Below are 15,534 nucleotides of genomic sequence, written 5' to 3'. Positions count from 1 at the left end.
CAATGGTTTAAAATGTTTTTGGTAAATGATGAGCATAATGTTTTTATCTGCTTGTAGGTTTTTGACATGTAAAAAAAAACACCAATAAACCTATTATCCAATAACAAGTCTGTCAGAATATGTGCCCATTTATTTAAAAAAGTGGGATCATTGGCAATACAGTGTACTCTGGAAAACAAATATGCCAAGTCAGGAGAAAATTGTGTAAATGTCATTAAATAAAACTGCACACCTTACCAACCAATGAGCTTCTTCTTAATAACATAATGATACATATAAATATGAGCCCATTCCTTTGTAGGTCATTGTTATTTTACATGTAATGCAGGAGAACTTACAGTTTAATTGCCAATTTTGTACATTTTTATCCATTTTATGCACCTTATGGAAATAATTTTCTTCATTATATGAAATTGTGCTGATATTTATTTTCAGCTAAAGGGTCAACTTACACCATGTCGGTTCAAAATGACACCAGAAGTGTTATCACTGAATTTGTTGTTGGTGGATTCGACTCAGTACAAAGACCGCTGGCTGTTGGTGTTGTTCTTCTGATGCTTTACACTCTTACTCTGATTGCTAATACTGCAAACATTTGCTTTATTGTGACGGATAAACGTCTACACCAGCCTATGTATTTCTTCATCTGCAACTTGGCATTGACAGACATCATCTACTGTACGAGTGCATGTCCAACTATGATAGCTATCCTTGTTTTTGGCTATAAAACCATTTCCTTTATACCATGCATAATCCAGATGTATGTTTACAATTCAGCTTTTATAAATGTGTCGTTTGCTATTGCTGTGATGGCATTAGACCGCTTGATTGCTATAAGCAGTCCTTTACACTACCATTCCATTATGACAAATTTTCCTTAGTAAATCCTTTTATTTATAGTTTAAGAACACGGGAAATCAGAAATAAATTCATGAGAATCAGCTCAAAGATTAAAGCAGTAAATTAGGTCTAAACACTAGAATTACTAATGTTGTAACGATTTTGCTTTGTTCCTGCATTTAGACTGTAAGAGATTAAAGAGGATTTAGAATTGGGTTACAGATCAAGTGCAGAAAATGCAGGAAATACTTTTTAACACATGAATGCTTTTAATACAATTTTCTTTACTACTTCAGAAGATACAGTTTTATGGTACAGCGTCCATTTTTATTTAATTGTGAATTTTTTTCTGTTTTGTGGTTAAGGTACTGGACTAGTAAACAGAAGGTTGCCGGTTCAAGCCCCGGCACCACCAAGTTGCCACTGTTGGGTCCCTGAGCAAGGCCCTTAACCCTCAATTGCTCATTGTGTTCAGATCATTGTGTAAGTCACTTTGGATAAAAGCGTCTGCTAAATGCTGAAAATGTAGATGTAAAAATAAAAAAGTATGTTTAAAAGCCCTTCTTACAATACACCTAATTCTGATCATAAGCTAATTATCAAGTCCTCCACGTGGTAGATCAGGTGAAAATCTGCAGATGTCCAGACCTGATGTTTAGAAACCATTGTATACTATTGTATACTGTAAAAAAATGTAAACCTAAAGAAAACTTAGAACTTTGAACTCATTTAAAAAAAGTATTTAGACCACTAGAAGCTTTTTTTTGTTGTGATTTAATTTCGGATAGATGGAACTGCCATTTTTACATATTGCACATCAATGCACTATGCTTGGACAGTCCTTTTTGGAAATGGTTAAGATGTTTTCCAGACTTTTGGGGGCCTCTCAAAATGTTTACTACATGCAGCCACTAACCCAAAGCCTGACATTGACATGAGTTGAGAAGCTGCCACGCAAGAATTGGCACCATAAAGTGGATGATAGATCTTCTTAAGCCACCAGAATAGACATAAGAACACCACTAATATAAAGACCAGTGCTAGGCATTAAATGTATCCGTCTATATATCCAGGGTTCCCTCTTGAAAAGCAACATTACCCAGAAGTCCTGTCAGAATGATCTGGTCTTTTCCATTTGTATGCTTTGATGATTTTAGATATTGCAGCATATCACTTAAAACTTACTTCTGAATGAAACTTAATTACAGAAAGTGTGCAGTTGTTTTAAATAAATCAGCTTCTCTACACTTACGTTATTTTATTACATAATAACATTAGGCAAAATGTGGAAAATACTGAATTATACAGAGAATTATCAAAAGGACAGATCATGTAATGCAGATGCAACTCAATGCCTCTACACAACCTACTGCTGGAAGGACTGCTGGAAGGCATGAGACAAATATAGGATTTGAATAGACAAACCTAATAAGTGATAGACTAAATAAAAGCCATTGTAGACCCATTTGAGATCATTTGTTTCTACATACTGATTGCATATTTTCTTTAAACTACAGTTGAGCAAACTGAACAATGGTTTACAATGTTCCTGAGAGAAAACTAAATGAGTTATACAAAGTGTTATAAGCTACAGGTCCTTCTCAAAAAATTAGCATATTGTGATAAAGTTCATTATTTTCCATAATGTAATGATAAAAATTAAACTTTCATATATTTTAGATTCATTGCACACCAACTGAAATATTTCAGGTCTTTTATTGTTTTAATACTGATGATTTTGGCATACAGCTTATGAAAACCCAAAATTCCTATCTCAAAAAATTAGCATATCATGAAAAGGTTCTCTAAACGAGCTATTAACCTAATCATCTGAATCAACGAATTAACTCTAAACACCTGCAAAAGATTCCTGAGGCTTTTAAAAACTCCCAGCCTGGTTCATTACTCAAAACTGCAATCATGGGTAAGACTGCCGACCTGACTGCTGTCCAGAAGGCCATCATTGACACCCTCAAGCAAGAGGGTAAGACACAGAAATAAATTTCTGAACGAATAGGCTGTTCCCAGAGTGCTGTATCAAGGCACCTCAGTGGGAAGTCTGTGGGAAGGAAAAAGTGTGGCAGAAAACGCTGCACAACGAGAAGAGGTGACCGGACCCTGAGGAAGATTGTGGAGAAGGGCCGATTCCAGACCTTGGGGGACCTGCGGAAGCAGTGGACTGAGTCTGGAGTAGAAACATCCAGAGCCACCGTGCACAGGCATGTGCAGGAAATGGGCTACAGGTGCCGCATTCCCCAGGTCAAGCCACTTTTGAACCAGAAACAGCGGCAGAAGCGCCTGACCTGGGCTACAGAGAAGCAGCACTGGACTGTTGCTCAGTGGTCCAAAGTACTGTTTTCGGAAATCAAGGTGCCAGAGTCTGGAGGAAGACTGGGGAGAAGGAAATGCCAAAATGCCTGAAGTCCAGTGTCAAGTACCCACAGTCAGTGATGGTCTGGGGTGCCATGTCAGCTGCTGGTGTTGGTCCACTGTGTTTTATCAAGGGCAGGGTCAATGCAGCTAGCTATCAGGAGATTTTGGAGCACTTCATGCTTCCATCTGCTGAAAAGCTTTATGGAGATGAAGATTTCATTTTTCAGCACGACCTGGCACCTGCTCACAGTGCCAAAACCACTGGTGAATGGTTTACTGACCATGGTATTACTGTGCTCAATTGGCCTGCCAACTCTCCTGACCTGAACCCCATAGAGAATCTGTGGGATATTGTGAAGAGAAAGTTGAGAGACACAAGACCCAACACTCTGGATGAGCTTAAGGCCGCTATCGAAGCATCCTGGGCCTCCATAACACCTCAGCAGTGCCACAGGCTGATTGCCTCCATGCCACGCCGCATTGAAGCAGTCATTTCTGCAAAAGGATTCCCGACCAAGTATTGAGTGCATAACTGAACATAATTATTTGAAGGTTGACTTTTTTTGTATTAAAAACACTTTTCTTTTATTGGTCGGATGAAATATGCTAATTTTTTGAGATAGGAATTTTGGGTTTTCATGAGCTGTATGCCAAAATCATCAGTATTAAAACAATAAAAGACCTGAAATATTTCAGTTGGTGTGCAATGAATCTAAAATATATGAAAGTTTAATTTTTATCATTACATTATGGAAAATAATGAACTTTATCACAATATGCTAATTTTTTGAGAAGGACCTGTATACTGTATGTTCAACAAAAACTGCTACAAAAACAAAACACAGGGTCAGATAAATTATTAGCACTCCTTAACAGAAATGAATCTGGAATTGAAATAGAGGCTGATAATAAACAAAGTGATGATGAGCATAATGTTTTTATCTGCTTATAGGTTTTTGACATGTTAAAAAACACCAATAAATCTATTATCCAATAACAATTAAGTCTGTCGGTATATGTGCCCATTAATTAAAAAACAAAACAAAAGGGGGGACATGCATTGATGATAAATCAGTGTTTCAAAATCATCAAACTATATAATTATTACATTTAGAAAAATCTAACATTTTGGACTGGGGGTTGAACTCCGGACCCTAAATAATTAGTTATGGTGTATACAGACTTTTGGCAATACAGCATACTCTGAAAAACAAATATACATTAAGCAAATTAGATTAAATAAAATCATTTAACTGTGTGGCACAGCCTTTTAATCCTATGTTGGTAACTATAAAGCTGGTGACCTATTTTGCCAAGTCAGGTGAAAATTGTTTAAAGGTCATTAAATAAAACTGCACACCTGACCAACCAATGAGCTTCTTCTTATTAACATAATGATACATATAAATATGAGCCTATTCCTTGTAGGTCATTGTTATTTTACATGTAGTGCAGCAGAAACTACAGCTGTCATTGCTACTTCTGTACAGTTTTATACATTTTATGCACTTTATGGAAATAATTTTGATTTTCTTCATTATATGAAATTGTGCTGATATTTATTTTCAGCTGAAGGGTCAACTTACATCATGTCAATTCAAAATGACTCCAGAAGTGTTATCACTGAATTTGTTTTTAGTGGATTTGATGCAGTACAAAGACCGCTGGCTGTTGGTGTTGTTCTTCTGATGCTTTACACTCTTACTCTGATTGCTAATACTGCAAACATTTGCTTTATTGTGACGGATAAACGTCTACACCAGCCTATGTATCTCTTCATCTGCAACTTGGCATTGACAGACATGATTCAATGTACGAGTGCATGTCCAACTATGATAGCTATCCTTGTTGTTGGTTATAAAACCATTTCCTATGTACCATGCTTAATCCAGATGTATGTTTTCAATGTAGCTTTTTTAAATGTGTTATTTGCTATTGCTGTGATGGCATTAGACAGGTTAACTGCTATAAGCAGTCCTTTACGCTACCATTCCATTATGACAAATCTTCGATGTATTTTAATTGTCATTTTTTTTTGGCTGGTGTCATTTGCACTTTCTATAATATTGCCTGCTACTGTTGCACCTTTGCCAATTTGCTACCGGACAATAAGGTATTTGTTTTGTGACTATGCTGGTGTAATAAGAGCTACTTGTGTAAATCCTGAACCCTATTTTAATATGGTTTCTATTATAGCAACTTTAATAATTTTCGGAACATTTAGTTTGATCTTTTTGTCTTATCTTAAAATCTGTATTGTTGTTCTGAAAATGCCCTCAGGAACCGATAAGAAAAAAGCTTTGAATACATGCTTGACTCATTTTATAGTCATAATCTGCTTTTTTGCACCCTCATTAACGCTAATAGTTCTGACCAGAATCGGTGTAGTTTTAACAATGGAGGAACGAAATGGGTTGATGGTTGGGTCAATTGTCGGCCCTTCCTTAGTGAATCCTTTTATTTATAGTTTAAGAACACGGGAAATCAGAAATAAATTCATGAAAATTGACTCAAAGAATAAAAACTGGAATTTCAAATGATCCTGCAGGACACATTTTCCCTGATAGAGATTAAAGAGGATTTAGAATCGGGTTACAAATCAAGTTCTGTAAATGCAGGAGATACTTGACAAATGTTTAACAAATAAATGATTTTACTGCAGTTTTCTGTATTTCAGAAATTATGTGGTACATCATGTAGGATTGACTGCAAAGGGCATCCAGAACTGATGTTTAGAAACCCTGGTCTACAATGATAAACTACATGTACTGTAAACTGGGAAAATATTTGTGCATTTAAAAATATAAACAGTGAAATTAGAAACAGTGGGTCCTTACAGTGGATTGGGGCGTGGGTATTGTCTAGTTTTCCAGGCTTTTGGGAGCTACTTAAAATGTTTACTACATCTAGCTACTTACCCAAATCCTGAGAGGCTTCGACACGTCATGCTGCAGAATTGGCACCATGTAGTGAATGTTTTACCACAATCATGGCAATATTTGTAAACATAGTGAACATCACTGATATCAACAAATGTGCACTAAACATTAAATCTATTTATCTATTTATCCAGAATCTCACTTTAAAATCAGGAAATGCTCTCACCAAAAGGAGAAATCTAGTTTTTTTTTTGTTTTTTGTTTTTTTACCAATTTTATTCTATTTTTTCTAATTCAGTGTTGTGAACAGTTATTGATTATAGATATTACAACATACTACCAGGAAATTATTTTTAATGAGACTTATTAGCAGGCTATCATCAGGTTTTGGTTTAAACCAGCTTCTCTATATTTATATTTTTAACTACATGTAGTTTTCACTAAACAATGTTATATTTAAAAATGAATAATGAAATAAAAGATATTTAGCTATTACATAAATACAGAATGTTGTCAAAAGTTAAATGATTGTAATACAGATGTTTACCATGTATTTATCTGTCTCTAATGCTTCTGTGCAATGATGTGGGAAGAACTTTAACAAGTGAGAAATTGAGGATTTAAATGAAGTAACCTACAGAGGAACAGAATTAAAGACTAGTGTCCTTTTATATCATTTCTAATTTAAATATATATTCTTTAAACCACAGAAAACAGAGTGAACCATGGTTTAAAATGTTTAGAAATAACAAACCTTATTTCTGTAAAACTTGGAACATAAAAACAAGATTTTTATTTATTAGACAGAAGTACAAAGAAATTACTTTTAATGTTTTGACTGAACAACCTGGTTGTATTTTGTAAATACTGAATTTATGAAATTGATTGAATTTATGACATTTATTGAATTAATGAAATTATGAATTTCATTTCTGTACACATTGGATCATTTATTAAGAGAACTAAGTGTCTTTGATTTTAGCTCAAAATTGTGTTATGACATGTTTACACATTATTTTATGGATCTGTGGTACATCATGTAGGATTGACTGCCAAGGGCCTCCAGAACTGATATCATATTGTGGAGAGATCTTTGACAAGTGAGAAATTGAGGATTTAAATGAAGTAACCTACAGAGGAACATGATTAAAGTGTACCTCCTTTTATATAATTTCTTATTTAAATATATATTCTTTAAACCACAGAAAGCAGAGTGAACCATGGTATAAAATGTTTAGAAATAACAAACCCTATTTCTGTAAAACTTGGAACATGGATTTTGTGAATTGTTAATTCTCTCAAACCTTTATTTAATGGACAGAAGTACAGATAAATGACTTTTAATGTTTTGACTGAACAACTTGGTTGTATTTTGTAAATATAAACAAATTATGATTTTTATTTCTGCAACACGTAAAATGTCCATAATTATTTCAGCAAGACAATAGCAGGCCTCATTCTGCATGTGCTTCAACAGAGTGGATTTGGCACATGTACATGTGTTGTCATGTTTTATTGTATCAGGATATTTTGTTAATAAAGCCATGTCACAATTATTCAACCCCTATGTAATATTGCTAATTTTAATGCCTAATGCTAGCCTATATGGTCTTAACATGTAAACATGATTGTAACCCTTTCTAAATTTGCTTCAGCTGTGAAGTGTTTTATTAACACCACCACTCGTCAGTGCCAACCATAAGAAGATCCCTTTATCACCAAATACTTGATAGAAAAGAATGTTGATAGGCCTGCAGAGTTCTGGGACTCAGTTCTATGAAGTGATAAATCAAACCTGGACATATGGATCAGAGGTTTGTCTGGTGCTTAGAAGGCAAGGCTTGTAACCAGAAAAATTATTTTCCCATGGTCAAGCACGGAGGTGGGTCAGTGAATATGTGGGTACGTTTGCTGTCAGAACTGGCAAGCTTGACCTTGACTGGCATCATGGATTCTTAGAAATGAGAATTAATGTCCTGCCTTCTGTGGAAAAATTAAACCATGGTTGTAACTGGACTTTCAAGTGAGACAATGATTCAGAGCACACATGGTTAGATATACAGTGTATCACAAAAGTGAGTACACCCCTTACATTTCTGCAAATATTTCATTATATCTTTTCATGGGACAACACTATAGAAATAAAACTTGGATATAAGTTAGAGTAGTCAGTGTACAACTTGTATAGCAGTGTAGATTTACTGTCTTCTGAAAATAACTCAACACACAGCCATTAATGTCTAAATGGCTGGCAACATAAGTGAGTACACCCCACAGTGAACATGTCCAAATTGTGCCCAAAGTGTCAATATTTTGTGTGACCACCATTATTATCCAGCACTGCCTTAACCCTCCTGGGCATGGAATTCACCAGAGCTGCACAGGTTGCTACTGGAATCCTCTTCCACTCCTCCATGATGACATCACGGAGCTGGTGGATGTTAGACACCTTGAACTCCTCCACCTTCCACTTGAGGATGCGCCACAGGTGCTCAATTGGGTTTAGTCCATCACCTTTACCTTCAGCTTCCTCAGCAAGGCAGTTGTCATCTTGGAGGTTGTGTTTGGGGTCGTTATCCTGTTGGAAAACTGCCATGAGGCCCAGTTTTCGAAGGGAGGGGATCATGCTCTGTTTCAGAATGTCACAGTACATGTTGGAATTCATGTTTCCCTCAATGAACTGCAGCTCCCCAGTGCCAGCAACACTCATGCAGCCCAAGACCATGATGCTACCACCACCATGCTTGACTGTAGGCAAGATACAGTTGTCTTGGTACTTCTCACCAGGGCGCCGCCACACATGCTGGACACCATCTGAGCCAAACAAGTTTATCTTGGTCTCGTCAGACCACAGGGCATTCCAGTAATCCATGTTCTTGGACTGCTTGTCTTCAGCAAACTATTTGCGGGCTTTCTTGTGCGTCAGCTTCCTTCTGGGATGACGACCATGCAGACCGAGTTGATGCAGTGTGCGGCGTATGGTCTGAGCACTGACAGGCTGACCTCCCACGTCTTCAACCTCTGCAGCAATGCTGGCAGCACTCATGTGTCTATTTTTTAAAGCCAAACTCTGGATATGACGCCGAACACGTGGACTCAACTTCTTTGGTCGACCCTGGCGAAGCCTGTTCCGAGTGGAACCTGTCCTGGAAAACCGCTGTATGACCTTGGCCACCATGCTGTAGCTCAGTTTCAGGGTGTTAGCAATCTTCTTATAGCCCAGGCCATCTTTGTGGAGAGCAACAATTCTATTTCTCACATCCTCAGAGAGTTCTTTGCCATGAGGTGCCATGTTGAATATCCAGTGGCCAGTATGAGAGAATTGTACCCAAAACACCAAATTTAACAGCCCTGCTCCCCATTTACACCTGGGACCTTGACACATGACACCAGGGAGGGACAACGACACATTTGGGCACAATTTGGACATGTTCACTGTGGGGTGTACTCACTTATGTTGCCAGCTATTTAGACATTAATGGCTGTGTGTTGAGTTATTTTCAGAAGACAGTAAATCTACACTGCTATACAAGCTGTACACTGACTACTCTAAGTTATATCCAAGTTTCATGTCTATAGTGTTGTCCAATGAAAAGTTATAATGAAATATTAGCAGAAATGTGAGGGGTGTACTCACTTTTGTGATACACTGTATATATGTGCTTCAACACACATGTTATAATCACAATATATATATATATATATACAGGGGTTGGACAATGAAACTGAAACACCTGGTTTTAGACCACAATAATTTATTAGTATGGTGTAGGGCCTCCTTTTGCGGCCAATACAGCGTCAATTCGTCTTGGAAATGACATATACAAGTCCTGCACAGTGGTCAGAGGGATTTTAAGCCATTCTTCTTGCAGGATAGTGGCCAGGTCACTACGTGATGCTGGTGAAAGAAAACGTTTCCTGACTCGCTTCTCCAAAACACCCCAAAGTGGCTCAATAATATTTAGATCTGGTGACTGTGCAGGCCATGGGAGATGTTCAACTTCACTTTCATGTTCATCAAACCAATCTTTCACCAGTCTTGCTGTGTGTATCGGTGCATTGTCATCCTGATACACGACACCGCCTTCAGGATACAATGTTTGAACCATTGGATGCACATGGTCCTCCAGAATGATTCGGTAGTCCTTGGCAGTGACGCGCCCATCTAGCACAAGTATTGGGCCAAGGGAATGCCATGATATGGCAGCCCAAACCATCACTGATCCACCCCCATGCTTCACTCTGGGCATGCAACAGTCTGGGTGGTACGCTTCTTTGGGGCTTCTCCACACCGTAACTCTCCCGGATGTGGGGAAAACAGTAAAGGTGGACTCATCAGAGAACAATACATGTTTCACATTGTCCACAGCCCAAGATTTGCGCTCCTTGCACCATTGAAACCGACGTTTGGCATTGGCACGAGTGACCAAAGGTTTGGCTATAGCAGCCCGGCCGTGTATATTGACCCTGTGGAGCTCCCGACGGACAGTTCTGGTGGAAACAGGAGAGTTGAGGTGCACATTTAATTCTGCCGTGATTTGGGCAGCCGTGTCTGCATGGAAAAATGTCTGCATGACAAATTATACTGTATGTGTGGCCAGATATTTTTTTATTGTTGTGTCACCTGATCATTTAATTTCAGAACACAATGCAATTGTAATAATCTAAAAAATATATGAATTGTATATACATATATAATATATGCAATCATATATGTAGCAAATATATGTATATACATGTAACCTGTATGCAAGATTTTATCCAAGCATTACAATACAACAAAAAAGGGGACAACAGCAAATAAAAGGTGGTCAAATTGGATATACAAGTGGGGTCCATTCTGGAAAAGCCACAGACTTTGCACTCACTCTGACGGCCAAAATGTCAATGCAGAAGGACACGGTGGAGTTTATTTGTTAACTGATGCAGTTTATCAAGTGGATTTTTGTCCATTCTTGCTTGTACAAGACTTCAGCTCCTCATCTTTCTGTGGTCGCTTATTTATGCTGCACTATACATTTTCAACAAGGGACAGATCTATATTGCAGGCAGACTGGTCAAGCACACGGATTTTGTGTATATGGTTGTAGTACATACACAATGAGGCCTGCTGTTGTTTTAATAAAATAATAATGGACTTCCTGTGAAAAGTTGTTATCTTGACAGCAACATGCATTGTTCTACAGTTCCAAAATAAGCCTCCATGTCAATGGTACCTTTATACCTTTATATATACTGTATATATGACCGTTGTTGGCTTTTGCAGCTCTAACTGATAACAGTATGGATGGGCCTTTTAATCTGTGGCACAGAAAACTTGACATGCAACTTTTTCTAAAAACAAGTGGAAATGTGGACTTATCTGACAATCGGACGATCTGAGATGAGCTTCTTTTATGGAACAGAGTTTCAGGTAGCATTTTTGTTTATGTAAAAAGAGAAATGTATAAATTAGGGCTGTCTTTAATTGCGTTAATATCCGCGATTAACATGTTAACATTTTAATCGTGATTAAAACATTTAATTGAGAATAAATTTTTTATCAAACGATTTTTATTGGGCTATGTTTGTGCCACTTTAAACATACGTCACTGTGATAATTTGCACTGCTTCAACACAGTAACATTGTGTTTATACTGTATAGCGATAACACAGGTCTTTTTTCCAGTTTGCAGTCGTGAGTTTCAAATTACTCGAGCTGCTGCTGCTACATATTGTGAAATCTACGGTGTTTTAAATAATAATTTTTGTTGTCAAAAAGCGTGAGAAATCATCACTAGACAAAATTACAGTTTTTACTTGACGCTTTAATATTATCTTTGGTCAAAGCACGCCTTTGTCTCGGCGGGCATCTGTGCCCAGGATACGCATTACAGGCAAAATGAGCTCAGACAACTTTATTTCAGAGAAATTTGGATGGAAAGTCCATGAACTGTACATGTCGTGGGAACATTACAAACACTGGTGTTAAATGGATCACAATAAACTGTAGATGCTTTAACATAGTTAACGATGTGGGTCTACATGACGTTATACGTGTTGCATCTAGAAATAGTTCATATTAATACCCTGAGCGCCTGTTTTCAGTGGCAGGTTATGAACAGGAAAAGACTTTTGCCAGATAATGTGAAGACTTTGTGAAGTCATAACTGGCTGAAAGATGGGTAGCTGTTAACAGCTCTATATATGCATCTGGCTTTCTAAAAATAATTTGGATTTAATAATTTTATCATAATTTCATTTTTTTTATTGGTAAACATTTTCTTGCAGTAAAAATGTGCATAACTGTTCAAATTGTGCTTAGTTATTTTTGCAGGCAATTAATCACGATTAATTTGATTCTTTAATCGTTTTAATTTAATTAATTTTAATCGTGTGACAGCCCTAATACACACACACACACACACACGCACACACACACATATATACTATTCATCTAAAATAAATAAGAATAAAAACATGAATTATTTGTTAATAAATTATTGAAAACTAGTAGCCCATGATGCTTCGAGTAGTGTTCAACAACAAACAAACAAAAAATAAAAAAATAAAACAAAGAAAAAGCTGTACTTTGAACTAAAACAAAGGTATAGTCAATCATATCTACTAATGCACCAAACTTAAATGACAATATAAGACTTAAACCACCAAATTGAAAATCTAATTTGCTTTGTGTAAAAATTGGATGCAGCAAATGTCATGGGTCATATTAAAAAAAAAATCATATTAGCTAATCAAATAACTTCTTCCACTTCTTGCACATTTTTTATAAACAAAGTATGTTTTTCAATAATTAATCCTAATCCTAATTAATTATATGTAAACTTCTAATTTTAACTGGACACACTCTCTGTACCATGTATGATGTGTGAATGTGTCAAAAATGTGTGACTGGATTAAAGTAAAAACAACATGCACCTAGGCTTCTGCCTCCTGGCCTCTTAGCTGTTATGCTGATAGTAAATTTTCATCTATTGGAGTGGATTGGGAATAGTCCAAAAGAAACGTGTGGGATTTGCTGAACCAATTGGATGGAATTTGGTGCATTATATAAACACCACGCTGCCCATTAAGAGTTAGGTATAAACCTGTGTGCAGTGGGACTGTGTAGCAGCAAACTTCACGAATTGGGATTAACAAGGACGCTTGAATCATTACAAACTGCTGTTTACTCAAGTTACTTTTTTTCCTAACTAGCTCAGATTACGCTGAACTATGACTCAAAATGTTTCTGTAAAAACCATCAATGAATTTATAATCACAGGATTTGAGACTTTTGAAAAGCCACTTGTTGTTGGTATCATTATACTGATTGTGTACATTCTTGTAATGTTTAGTAACCTGTGCAACATCTGCTTTATTATAACGGATAAACGGCTGCACCAGCCAATGTATCTGTTTATCTGCAATTTAGCAGTTGTGGATATGCTGTACTGTACAAGTTCATGTCCAACTATGATCGGTGTTCTTCTAGTTGGTTATAAAAGAATAGCGTATGGACCATGCATTGTTCAGATGTATGCTTTTGGTTTGGGCTTTGTGATGGAAATGCTTACTATTACTGTTATGGCACTCGATCGATTAATTGCAATAGTCACCCCGCTACATTACCATTCAATTCTGACTAATTTCCGTTCTGTCATCCTCACTTTCTTGATGTGGTTTGTGGGTTTAAGCTGTATATCTGTAGTGCCTGGTACTGTTCTTCCTCTTCCATTTTGTTCCTCAACTGTAGCGTTCATGTTTTGTGATTATGGATCCGTAGTCAGAGCAACTTGTGTTAATCCGAGCCCATATTTTAATATGATGGCAGTATTGACATTTGTTCTGCAATTTGGAACATTCACCTTCATTTGTGGGACTTATATAATGATAATTGCTGTCATTGTCAAAATGTCTTCAAAGGGAAGCAAGAAAAAAGTGTTTAACACCTGCTTTAGTCACTTGATAGTTGTAGTCTGCTATTATGGCCCTACTTTTGCAATAACTGTTTTGACCAGAACAGGTATAGTTTTAACTTTGGAGGAACGGAATGGGTTAAGAATTGGTACAATTCTTGGCCCATCCTTAATAAATCCTTTTATTTACTCTTTCAGAACTAAAGAAATTAAAAATAAAGTGTTAAACATGTTATCTAAAGTTGAACCAAGTAAAGAATAAGGTTTAAAACATGCATACCTATTTAATTATTATGTTATTATTCATGTCATTTTAAAGAACACATTTTTCATATGAAGGTTAAACAAACTGCCAATTTCTTTTTAGTTTCATTGTAACAGATGTAAATGTAAACGTATTTTGTAATGCAATTTAGTCTGTTTCTGCATATTTGTCTCACTAAAGGGATACAAGGAACAAAACATGAACAAAAATTACTAATCAAATGATCATTTTATTATTTACTGAATGGAAATGCTATACAACATTTTTAATGTTAAAACAGATTGACTCTTTATATTAATGACTGGTTTACAACAACTGCAAATAATCATTTTTGGAGGAATTATTACCCACTTGTTGCTTTAATTCAGTCACAACTAGAGGTTTTTACGCATGAACTTCCCATTTAACGTCCTGCCACAGCATCCTAATAAGATTTAACTCAGGAAATTGACTAGGCCTCTTGTGGAAATGTTGGCAGGCAACTCCTTAAAAATAACCACTATCAGATATCTTACAGCCTTAAAATGGTTTTGTGACCACTTTTTAGAATAATATATTGGTAACTTGATAACCTTGTAATCTATATCTAAACAGTTTTAATTGTAAGTTTTATTTAAGTGATGTTTAAATTTAACACGACTTGCATTAATCAAGCCTTTGTTTGTCCATGCAGGCAATTACATTTTCACCCACGGCCTAATGTTGGACATTTCCTACAAAATAAATAATTGTAAAACTGTATAATGTGTTTACTCAATTTGTCCCATATTAATTTAGTTTGAAGATCTAAAACAATTACATGTGAGAAATTGTTAGTCAATTATTAAGTAAAAAGTCTTTTGAACAAGTAACACACAGATGTTACTAACCTTTCACCTTCTTTTGGACAAAAATATTGGTACCATTGACTTGATATGTAGCACAATCTTCAAAGTAAGTGACTGCACTTGAGCGTTTTTATTAATTGTGAATAAGATTTGTGGACTTTTCTGCTGGTGGTTTTCTGTCTTTCAAATTTCAAGCTGAGTTTCGGCTCTTTTAAAAAAAATTTTAATGGGTGCTTTTTGTGTGTGGTTTGGGTCCTTATCCTGCTAGTAGATACATGACCAGTGACAAAGGCACAGTTTTCTACGGTGGCCGAGAAGTGCAAAACAAATTTACATTTCAGAAAACAAAATTACAAAAAAACAAAAACAACATTTACAATGAAAGCAAAAACAAATTTACAAGTGCTTGGGTACCCAGTGTTTGTAAATTTGTTTTGGCATATGTAAAAGTG

The 15,534-nt window shown here is 36.3% G+C and overlaps 2 protein-coding genes across 2 annotated transcripts; both read left to right on the top strand.

Moving 5' to 3' along the window:
• Positions 1 to 455: 455 nt before the first annotated feature.
• Positions 456 to 5,753, top strand: LOC134334849 (olfactory receptor 6F1-like). Its single transcript, XM_063017317.1, has 2 exons — positions 456 to 678; positions 4,783 to 5,753. The coding sequence occupies exons 1-2, from the start codon at positions 456 to 458 to the stop codon at positions 5,751 to 5,753; spliced, it is 1,194 nt and encodes a 397-aa protein (XP_062873387.1).
• A 7,554-nt stretch (positions 5,754 to 13,307) lies between these two features.
• On the top strand, positions 13,308 to 14,252 carry LOC134334847 (olfactory receptor 1M1-like). Its single transcript, XM_063017316.1, has one exon. The coding sequence runs from the start codon at positions 13,308 to 13,310 to the stop codon at positions 14,250 to 14,252; it is 945 nt and encodes a 314-aa protein (XP_062873386.1).
• The last annotated feature ends 1,282 nt before the right edge of the window (positions 14,253 to 15,534 follow it).

The sequence above is a fragment of the Trichomycterus rosablanca genome, chromosome 20, assembly GCF_030014385.1.
Source record: "Trichomycterus rosablanca isolate fTriRos1 chromosome 20, fTriRos1.hap1, whole genome shotgun sequence".
Classification (NCBI taxonomy): Eukaryota; Metazoa; Chordata; class Actinopteri; order Siluriformes; family Trichomycteridae; genus Trichomycterus; species Trichomycterus rosablanca.
This window is presented reverse-complemented; position numbering and strand designations above follow the sequence as displayed.